General features: G+C 42.0%; 1 protein-coding gene across 1 annotated transcript in view; it reads left to right on the top strand.

Annotated features, from left to right (window-relative positions):
* Nucleotides 1–12135, top strand: part of LOC140199700 (transmembrane protease serine 3-like) — a 58105-nt gene that overhangs the window by 24046 nt on the left and 21924 nt on the right. Inside the window, 3 exon segments of the mRNA XM_072262180.1 lie at nt 5190–5313; nt 6763–6879; nt 10744–10784. Of these exon segments, the coding sequence (XP_072118281.1) occupies nt 5190–5313; nt 6763–6879; nt 10744–10784 (282 nt within the window).

The raw sequence follows: 12135 nt of genomic DNA, 5'->3' as shown, positions 1-12135 counted from the left end.
GCTCTGGAAGCATAGCCATTGGGTATATTTAAAAAGGAGATTGATAGGTTTTTTCTTAGTCAGGGTGTCAGAAGTTACAGAGAAAAGTAGAAGAATGGGCTTGAGAGGATAATAAATCAGCCCTGATGGAATGGCAAAACAGACTCAATGGGCCAATTGGCCGTATTCTGCTCCTGTGTTTTATAGTCTTAACTGTCTGTGTAAAAAGACTTGCTTTGTATATCACCTTTAAACTTTTGACGAAGTCTAGCTTATCAACAGCATTCACTTCTATCCAGTTTGATTTTTGCAATCAACTTTCTTTTGGGTTATTTTATTACTCTCTGTAGTCATTTTATTAAGTACACCTGATTGTTAATCCAAATGTCTAATCCGTTAATCACTCAATGCGTAAAAGCATGCAGACATAGTCAAAAGGCTCAGTTGCTATTCAAACCAAACATTAGAATGGGGAGAAATGGGGTGACATTGACTGTGCAATGATTGGTGGTGCCAGATGGGGAGGTTTGAGTATCTCAGAAATTGCTCATTGTCTGGAATTTTTACACATAAGTCTCGCGAGCTTACAGGGAATGGTGCGAAAAACAAAAGTCATCCTGTAAGCAGTAGTTCTGTGGTTGAAAATGCCTCGTTAATGAGAGATGTCAGAAGAGAATGGCCAGACTGTTTCAAGCTGACAGGAAGGGTACAGTAACTCAAATAATTACACATTACACCAGTGGTGTGCAGAAGAGCTTATCTGAACACACAACATGTTAAACCTTGAAGTGGATGAGCTACAGCAGCAGAAGAGCATGAACATGCTGCAGGCGGTAGCTAATAAAGTACGCACTGGGTGCATTTTAAATTATTATTTTAACATGACTAAAACCAGTAAAAAAGGAGGGAGAGAGAAACCGGGGAATTATAGACCGGTTAGCCTAACGTCGGTGGTGGGGAAACTGCTGGAGTCAGTTATCAAGGATGTGATAACAGCACATTTGGGAAGCGGTGAAATGATCGGACAAAGTCAGCATGGATTTGTGAAAGGAAAATCATGTCTGACGAATCTCATAGAATTTTTTGAGGATGTAACTAGTAGAGTGGATAGGGGAGAACCAGTGGATGTGGTATATTTGGATTTTCAGAAGGCTTTTGACAAGGTCCCACACAGGAGATTAGTGTGCAAACTTAAAGCACACGGTATTGGGGGTAAGGTATTGGTGTGGGTGGAGAGTTGGTTAGCAGACAGGAAGCAAAGAGTGGGAATAAATGGGACCTTTTCAGAATGGCAGGCGGTGACTAGTGGGGTACTGCAAGGCTCAGTGCTGGGACCCCAGTTGTTTACAATATATATTAATGACTTGGATGAGGGAATTAAATGCAGCATCTCCAAGTTTGCGGATGACACGAAGCTGGGTGGCAGTGTTAGCTGTGAGGAGGATGCTAAGAGGATGCAGAGTGACTTGGATAGGTTGGGTGAGTGGGCAAATTCATCGCAGATGCAATTTAATGTGGATAAATGTGAAGTTATCCACTTTGGTGGCAAAAATAGGAAAACAGATTATTATCTGAATGGTGGCCAATTAGGAAAAGGGGAGGCGCAACGAGACCTGGGTGTCATTATACACCAGTCATTGAAAGTGGGCATGCAGGTACAGCAGGCGGTGGAGAAGGCGAATGGTATGCTGGCATTTATAGCGAGAGGATTTGAGTACAGGAGCAGGGAGGTACTACTGCAGTTGTACAAGGCCTTGATGAGACCACACCTGGAGTATTGTGTGCAGTTTTGGTCCCCTAATCTGAGGAAAGACATCCTTGCCATAGAGGGAGTACAGAGAAGGTTCACCAGATTGATTCCTGGGATGGCAGGACTTTCATATGAAGAAAGACTGGATGAACTGGGCTTGTACTCGTTGGAATTTAGAAGATTGAGGGGGGATCTGATTGAAACGTATAAGATCCTAAAGGGATTGGACAGGCTAGATGCAGGAAGATTGTTTCTGATGTTGGGGAGATCCAGAACGAGGGGTCACAGTTTGAGGATAGAGGGGAAGCCTTTTAGGACCATGATTAGGAAAAACTTCTTCACACAGAGAGTGGTGAATCTGTGGAATTCTCTGCCACAGGAAACAGTTGAGGCCAGTTCATTGGCTATATTTAAGAGGGAGTTAGATATGGCCCTTGTGGCTACGGGGGTCAGGGGGTATGGAGGGAAGGCTGGGGCGGGGTTCTGAGTTGGATGATCAGCCATGATCATAATATTGGTGGTGCAGGCTCGAAGGGCCGAATGGCCTACTCCTGCACCTATTTTCTATGTTTCTATGTTTCTAAAACCAGTAGCCTTTATGTGCTAATGAGTTGTCTGTTTTCTGCAATTTGATGGTGTTACATCTGGTCCAGATACTTTAAACTCTTCTTCTCTTCATCTAAGAAGATTACATATGTCTACAAGGATTCTTTAGAAATCCGCTACAAAAGTATCCCACTGGATTGCATCTCAAGTTGGTATGGCAGCTACTCTGCTCTACACTGGGGGAACCTGCGGAGTGTGGTAAACGCTTCCTCGTCTGTCACAGACACATCATTCCTTCCATCCAGTTCATCTTCATGGTACACCGTTTCAGGAAGACAAACAGTATCATCAAGGATTCCTGCCACCCTGGCCATTCCCTTTTCTCAATTCTACTTTCTAGGAGGAGATACAGGAGCTTGAAAGCCCCAACAACCAGAGTCAAGAACAGCTTCTTCGCCACTGCTATCAGAATTCTGAACCAGCTACTTTTCACATCCTGTTCCTAATAGTGCTTCTACGTTCTCAGGCACCTAATTCTACCTTTCACTATTGTCTACAGAACAGATACTCAATTCTATCTTTCATGGTAGCATTAAGTGTCTGTGCTTTAGATAATGTCTTCAGTAGTTTTATTGGGAATAAAATAACTATTAGTCAACATTTAAGAGAAGCTGGGAAGGAGGTACAGAAGCCTGAAGGCACACACTCAACAATTCAGGAACAGCTTCTTCCCCTCTACCATCCAATTTCTAAATGGACATTGAATCCATGCACATTACCTCACTACTTTTTTATTTGTTATTTTGAACTGCTTATTTTAATTTAACTGTTTAATAGACTATGTGTGTGTGTGTATGTGTGTGTATATATATACACACACACACACACACACTCACTCTTACACACGAGGGATGAGTGATCAGTTTGAAAGGTAGAAAGAGTCAATTTTAGAAAACCTAGCACATTTATTTTTCAACATAGTCCCCCCTACATTTAAACACTTAGTCCAGCAGTCATGGAGCATACGGACCTTGGACCTCCAGAAAGTGTCCACAGGAGGGGTGATTCCTTTCTTCATAAATTGATAAGAGGAGAATGAATTACATTTTTTTTCTGTGTTATACATTCTATATCAAATTTATACTTTGTAGATCAACACTGTGTGTGATTCTGAAATTGTTTGTTTTACCTTCTGTATGTACTGTTACTGACATATATACCAGAGATATTCTCCTCTTGTTTGTATACACATATTTTTAAATCAATAAAAAGATTGAAAAAAGAAAAAGAAAGTTTGTGGCCTAAGGTAGAAGGAGATGAGTTATACAGCTCTCATTACATGCACATGCTGGTCAACTCTCTGAGTGATTATGCAGAAAGTTTGAAATTAATAACTCATCTCCTTCTACCTTAGAGCATGAACATATCAATCACCCCTGATGAGTTATTAACTTCAAACTTTCTGCATAATCACTCAGAGTTGAACTGCATGTGCATGTAACAAGAGCTGTATAGCTCATCTCCTTATACAATGCACTCAGTTTTTTTTCTCTATAGTTATTTATCATGTATTTCATTGTACTGCCGCCATAAAGTTGACAAATTTCATGACATATACCAATGATATTAAATCTGATTCTGCTTCTGATTCTGAAGTAGATGTTCTTCCATCCTGGGAGATTCTGGAGCCAAGTTAGAACTCAGACAGTAGAGCCTAGAACATTACAGCACAGTACAGGCCCGATGGCCTACAACATTGTGTTGACCTTTGAATCGACTCTAAGATCCATCTAACCTTTCCCTCCTACAAAGCCCTCCATTTTTCTACCATCCAGGTGCCTATCCGTACAAATATCTAAAAGTTTTTTAAAAATCCCCCCCTATATCTCCCTCTACCATCACCTCTGGTAATGCATTCCATGCACCTACCACTGTCTTTTTTTTAAAAAATTTATATTTGCAAATACAGCACATTAACAGGCCCTTCCTGTCCAATGAGCCCACACCACCCAATTACACCCACATGTTACCAATTCCCTACTAACCCATACATCTGAGAATGTGAGAGGAAACCAGAGCAACTAGAGGAAACCCATGTGGTCATGGGGAGAATGGACAAATTCCTTACAGACAGCGGTGGTAATCGAACTCAGGTCATTGGTACTGTAATAGTGTTATTATGTCATGTTACCACACCAACCCAATATTCTTGTTTCTTTTTGTATATAAGAAAAATCTTAAATCTGTTATTACTTTATCATTCCTTTTGCATTATTTCAGATTGCAGTACATTCCATTCACCATTGCACATTGTGGGATCTGGTGATCTTTCGATTCCCAGGTTCTTTTAGGAGTCCATGAATGAGTGAAAGCTTGTTGCTTCATGATCGTTTATTCGAAGTTTAAACAAGGGAACAGAGTCAGGGCATATGAAACTGAGATAAGAAACCCAAAGCAAAGACAAAGAAAAGATGGTGATTTTTACAGAGTCTGACGATTTGTAAAGAACTAAGGCAAATTCCCAAGATAAATAAAGGGCAAAATAAAAGAATTATGGTCACAGCACATGACCTGAGCTAACACTTAGCCAATAAAAGGTAGTGTGACTGTTATATTGCTTTACCACCAGTAGGTGGAGACAAATGCCACATAGTGTGAAAATATACAAGTTAAAAATGTTGGTAACTACAATTTAATTATGCTTTTAATAAGGTATTAGTTGAATTACAAGGGATTATAACAAGACTAAGGAGCAACTGTTTTTCCAAAATAGTACAGAATCTGTGGAATTCTCTGCCCAATAAAGCTTATTCTGTGAGCTTCATGCAGTCAAAGAATTTCATTATACCTTGGTGTATATAATAACCTACAGCCAAAATCAATCTCTCTGTCTAACAATCTTGTCCCACATCAGTGCGAGTGAGCGGGAAGAATTCTGTGGTGCAGATCTATGCAGATGGTGTGTGGAGGACAGTGTGCTGGGAGGGATGGAATTCCCTGCACGGGACTGCAGCCTGTAAACAGCTGGGATACAGCAGGTAATCTTAAATCTTTCAGCCCTAACCCTCCCCTGCTCGGTTAGTCTATAGCTTTCATCCTACTGTTAACCAGCCACCTGAAAGGACGTCTCACATAAATAAATGCTTAATCTCACTCAGAACACACACAAAGTTCTGGAGGAATACACCAGGTATGGCAGCATCAATGGAAAGCAATAAAGAATCAGTGTTTCAGGCTGAGATGCCAACTTTTCACTCCTCTCCATAGATGCTGACTGACTTGCTGAGCTCATCCAGTACTTTGTGTGTGTGTTGCTCAAGATTTCCAGCATCTGCAGAATATCTTACGTTTATGCTTTATTTTTTTTCCACTTGTCTGCACTTGATTTGCGACTGTAAAACTTCATTCTGCATTCTGTTTTCTTTTCGTCCTAGCTTGATAAAATAATAATTTGGATTATTGTTTAGAGGGGAGGTGATTTACTGGTGAATACTTCTCCTCAAAACTTAATGCCTTTAACTCTGCCCTAAGCTTATGAGAGGTGACAACATCTTGGAGAGGGTCATTGAGAGGTGCTCAGGCATTTGGAATCACTGAACCCACACCAAAGATTAACACCCAGAAACAAGAGGTTCTGCAGATGCTGGAAATCTTGAGGAGAACGCACAAAATGCTGGAGGAACTCAGCAAGTCAAGCAGCATCTATGGAGGGGAGTAAATAGTTGACATTTGGGGCCGAGATCCTTGATCAGAATGTAGTACCCATCCTTTCATACAAGATGATGGGGAGACTTCAGAGGTAAGTTTTTTTACACAGAGAATAGTAAGACTCTGTAATGACTTGCAGGGGTTGGTGGTAGAGGCTGATACATTAGGGACGTTAGATAAGCACGTGGGTGATTGAAAAACAGAGGGTTATGGGGCTGATGAAGGGTCTGAGCCTGAAACATCAACTATTTAGCCCCCAGAGGAAATGCTGAGACACGTACACTAAAAACTTTTGAATGTACATGAACAGAAATCGCTTAGAGCAGGGGTTCCCAACCTGAGGTCTATGGACTCCTTAGTTAATGGTAGGGATCCGTGGCATTAGAAAAAGGTTGGGAACCCCTGGTTTAGAGAGATATGGGCCAAGTACTGGTGGATGGGACTAGCGGAGTTGTGAATAATTCCACCATGGATGGTCTCAAATTTGGCTTCATAAAGGAGGAGGGTTGGCAATCCCTTCCCGTAAAAACCCAGAGCTATAGAAACTCCAAAGACCTTATCACTGGGAGAGATGGGCTACACTTGGGATAACATAAAAGATTGGCTGTGGATTCTGGCAAGCTGCTGTTCATGGCCCATGCCCCTAAGTAAATGAGTTTAATGGGAATTAACCAGTTGGGCCAAGGGACCTGCTTCTATGCAGTTTGACTCTATGATCGTTTGTTTGGGCTGTAGTAAATTGCCGTTAACTTTCCTGCCCTCTCCCTTTATCTTCCCAGCTACATAAAATCGACGGAGCTTCCCGTCACATCCATTGAGGAAACACTGAGGCACAACTTTGTGGAAGTAGATTTCAGCCGACGTGTTATCCGAATCCAAATGGTTGTCTCCCTCAGGTACATTTTCACGTGCAGTTGGATTTGCAGTGTGTCTTTATTTCATAACATTTGTATAAGTTGCTTCAAATCGTACAAAGGAAATCATGTGGACCTCAGCCTCCATGTCAAGAAGCTCTCACAACATTTTAATTAGATTAGATTAGATTAGATTCAATTTTATTGTCATTGTGCCGAGTACAGATACCCATCTTTTCATACAAGAAGATGGGGAGACTTCAGAGGTAGGTTTTTTTTACACAGAGAACAGTACGACTCTGTAATGACCTGCAGGGGTTGGCGGTAGAGGCTGATACATTAGGGACATTAGATAAGCAGGGTTAGTAAATTGTAGGCATGCTAAGTTGATGCAGGAAGCAAGGCAATATTGTGGGTTGCCCCCACCCCAGCACAACCTCAGACTGTGTTGGTCATTGACGCAAACAATGCATTTCACTGGATGTTATAATGTTTTAGAAACATAGAAACATAGAAAATAGGTGCAGCAGTAGGCCATTCGGCCCTTAAAGCCTGCACCGCCATTTATTATGATCATGGCTGATCATCCAACTCAGAACCCCGCCCCAGCCTTCCCTCCATACCCCCTGACCCCCATAGCCACAAGGGCCATATCTAACTCCCTCTTAAATATAGCCAATGAACTGGCCTCAACTGTTTCCTGTGGCAGAGAATTCCACAGATTCACCACTCTCTATGTGAAGAAGTTTTTCCTAATCTCAGTCCTAAAAGGCTTCCCCTCTATCCTCAAACTGTGGCCCCTCGTTCTGGACTTCCCCAACATCGGGAACAATCTTCCTGCATCTAGCCTGTCCAATCCCTTTAGGATCTTATACGTTTCAATCAGATCCCCCCTCAATCTTCTAAATTCCAACGAGTACAAGCCCAGTTCATCCAGTCTTTCTTCATATGAAAGTCCTGCCATCCCAGGAATCAATCTGGTGAACCTTCTTTGTACTCCCTCTATATGGCAAGGATGTCTTTCCTCAGATTAGGGGACCAAAACTGCACACAATACTCCAGGTGTGGTCTCACCAAGGCCTTGTACAACTGCAGTAGTACCTCCCTGCTCCTGCACTCAAATCCTCTCGCTATAAATGCCAGCATACCATTCGCCTTTTTCACTGCCTGCTGCACCTGCATGCCCACTTTCAATGACTGGTGTATAATGACACCCAGGTCTCGTTGCACCTCCCCTTTTCCTAATCGGCCACCATTCAGATAATAATCTGTTTTCCTATTTTTGCCACCAAAGTGGATAACTTCACATTTATCCACATTAAATTGCATCTGCCATGAATTTGCCCACTCACCCAACCTATCCAAGTCACCCTGCATCCTCTTAGCATCCTCCTCACAGCTAACACTGCCACCCAGCTTCGTGTCATCCACAAACTTGGAGATGCTGCATTTAATTCCCTCATCCAAGTCATTAATATATATTGTAAACAACTGGGGTCCCAGCACTGAGCCTTGCGGTACCCCACTAGTCACCGCCTGCCATTCTGAAAAGGTCCCGTTTATTCCCACTCTTTGCTTCCTGTCTGCTAACCAATTCTCCACCCACACCAATACCTTACCCCCAATACCATGTGCTTTAAGTTTGCACACTAATCTCCTGTGTGGGACCTTGTCAAAAGCCTTTTGAAAATCCAAATATACCACATCCACTGGTTCTCCCCTATCCACTCTACTAGTTACATCCTCAAAAAATTCTATGAGATTCGTCAGACATGATTTTCCTTTCACAAATCCATGCTGACTTTGTCCGATCATTTCACCGCTTTCCAAATGTGCTGTTATCACATCTTTGATAACTGACTCCAGCAGTTTCCCCACCACCGACGTTAGGCTAACCGGTCTATAATTCCCCGGTTTCTCTCTCCCTCCTTTTTTAAAAAGTGGAGTTACATTAGCCACCCTCCAATCCTCAGGAACTAGTCCAGAATCTAAAGAGTTTTGAAAAATTATCACTAATGCATCCACTATTTCTTGGGCTACTTCCTTAAGCACTCTAGGATGCAGACCATCTGGCCCTGGGGATTTATCTGCCTTCAATCCCTTCAATTTACCTAACACCACTTCCCTACTAACATGTATTTCGCTCAGTTCCTCCATCTCCCATAATCAATTCCTTGCTCCCCATAATCAATTCACCTGTTTATGTCTGCAGGGGACCTACATTTGTCTTTACCAGTCTTTTCCTTTTTACATATCTATAAAAGTTTTTACAGTCCGTTTTTATGTTCCCTGCCAGTTTTCTCTCATAATCTTTTTTCTCCTTCCTAATTAAGCCCTTTGTCCTCCTCTGCTGAACTCTGAATTTCGCCCAGTCCTCAGGTGAGCCACTTTCTCTGGCTAATTTGTATGCTTCTTCTTTGGAATTGATACTATCCCTAATTTCTCTTGTCAGCCACGGGTGACCTACCTTCCTTGATTTATTCTTTTGCCAAACTGGGATGCACAATTGTTGTAGTTCACCCATGCAACCTTTAAATGCTTGCCATTGCATATCCACCGTCAATCCTTTAAGTGTCATTTGCCAGTCTATCTTAGCTAATTCACGTCTCATACCTTCAAAGTTACCCCTCTTTAAGTTCAGAACCTTTGTTTCTGAATTAACTCTGTCACTCTCCATCTTAATGAAGAATTCCACCATATTATGGTCACTCTTACCCAAGGGGCCTCTCACGACAAGATTGCTAATTAACCCTTCCTCATTGCTCAAAACTCAGTCCAGAATAGCCTGCTCTCTAGTTGGTTCCTCGACATGTTGGTTCAAAAAACCATCCCGCATACATTCCAAGAAATCCTCTTCCTCAGCACCTTTACCAATTTGGTTCACCCAATCTACATGTAGATTGAAGTCACCCATTATAACTGCTGTTCCTTTATTGCACACATTTCTAATTTCCTGTTTAATACCATCTCCGACCTCACTACTACTCTTAGGTGGCCTGTACACAACTCCCACCAGCGTCTTCTGCCCCTTAGTGTTACGTAGCTCTACCCATATCGATTCCACATCTTCCCGGCTTATGTCCTTCCTTTCTATTGCGTTAATCTCTTCTTTAACCAGCAATGCCACCCCACCTCCCCTTCCTTCATGTCTATCCCTCCTGAATATTGAATATCCCTGAACATTGAGCTCCCATCCCTCGTCACCCTGGAGCCATGTCTCTGTGATCCCAACTATATCATAATCATTAATAACAATCTGCACTTTCAATTCATCCACCTTATTACGAATGCTCCTTGCATTGACACACAAAGCCTTCAGGCGCTCTTTTACAACTCTCTTAGCCCTTATACAATTATGCTGAAAAGTGGCCCTTTTTAAAGCTTGCCCTGGATTTGTCGGCCTGCCACTTTTACTTTTCTCCTTAGTACTTTTTGCTTCTACCCTCACTTTACACCCCTCTGTCTCCCTGCACTGGTTCCCATCCCCCTGTTGTGAACTAACCTCCTCACGCCTAGCCTCTTTAATTTGATTCCCACCCCCCAACCATTCTAGTTTAAAGTCACCTCAGTAGCCCCCGCTAATCTCCCTGCCAGGATATTGGTCCCCCTAGGATTCAAGTGTAACCTGTCCTTTTTGTACAGGTCACGCCTGCGCCAAAAGAGGTCCCAATGATCCAAAAACTTGAATCCCTTTTGATTTTGATACACATGTGATAAATAAAGCTAATCTTAATCCTATTTTAGATATGGATGTGTTTTGGTGGCCTCAAATTACTGCGAAACTCCTCAAAATTCATTTCTTTTGGAATAATAGAAACTTTAAAGAAACTCAATTATCTTTGACTGTGGTGTTATTTCTAATCTTGATGTCTTAATATATTTTCTATCCTTTTAATCTCCCTGCAGCAAGTGTAACTCAGGGAGGGTAACTTCACTGAAATGTTTGGGTAAGTCATTTTAATTTTAAGGGGTGTTTTATCACGAAGAACAATTTGCATTGACATGATGCTTTTAACACCCCACACTAAATAGTCAGTGGGCCGTGGATAATTGAAACCAAGAGAAAGGGCCTCAGAGTGACGCAGTTAGTGGAGCTGCTGCCTCACTGTTCTAGTGATTCAGGTTTGATCCCGCCCTCCAGTGCTGTCTATGTGGAGTCTGCATGTTCTTCCTGTGTGGCTTTCCCTCAGGTATCACTGTGGCATAACGCCTTACAACATCAGCGAATAGGGTTCAAATTTTCCTGCTTTCTGTAGGGATCTTGTATGTTCTCTCTGTAATCTTCTGAGTGCTCTGGTCTCCTCCCAGATTGCAAAGACGTATAGGTTAGGGTTAGCAAGTTGTGGGCATACTATGTCGGTGCTGGAAACATGGCAATACTCGTGGGCTTTGGCAGTCGGTTCAAGAACCGAATGGTTGAAGAGATGTAGTTGCTCTTGAACCTGGTGGCAAGAGAACTCGGGCTTCTCTATCTTCTGCCCAATGGTAGCTGCAAGATGAGGCATGGCCCAGAGATGGTAGGGATCTTTGACGTTCATCATTGCCTTCCTGAGACAGTGCCTCCTGTAGACAGTACCAAACAGTAGAGAAGTTGAGAAGTGGTGGTGAAGGAGATATAAGGTTCTGGAAATGTAGTCCTTGTTCCTGTAACCACTGTGATATTGAGAACCCCAGTGCAGTCATCACAGGGTAAACTTAACAATGGACAGACCACAACAAAAACAACAGATGGCGCTTGCATCATATTTACACGATGAGACTACTATATTTTATGTCCTTATAATATATTTACATTGATACACCAATTGTTCAAGAGCCAAAGGGTAATAAATCATTCAAAGAGGAAAGTGGCAACTTAGTACAAAGGCTTGATGAATGGCCCTCTGACATGTCTTGATCAATGATTATTGGTTATTATTGATTAATTATTGGTTTATCATTGATATATTATTGGTGTATGATTGATTTATCATTATGAATCTGCAGTTTCTTGGACTGAGTTGTTCCACGGGCAGGTGAGCTTTCTTCACAGAGGAAGGATCTGCCCTGACTGGAGGCTGCTCAGCATTTCATCTCACCTTAGAAAGTGTCACGTGACCGGCAACAATTAATATCAATTGAGTCAGGTTTTATAAAAACAAACATTTATTATCTCTGCTCAAAAGTAGCGAAATGTATTTAAACGACTAACTTAACCGGAAGTTAACTGCCATACGGCAACTCTGGAACAGTTCTTAAAAGGGTAAATGTGAAAACAGTTCTTAAAGTGGTAAATTCGAACACAGTTCTTAGAATGGT

Source organism: Mobula birostris, chromosome 6, assembly GCF_030028105.1.
Source record: "Mobula birostris isolate sMobBir1 chromosome 6, sMobBir1.hap1, whole genome shotgun sequence".
NCBI lineage: Eukaryota > Metazoa > Chordata > Chondrichthyes > Myliobatiformes > Myliobatidae > Mobula > Mobula birostris.
This window is presented reverse-complemented; position numbering and strand designations above follow the sequence as displayed.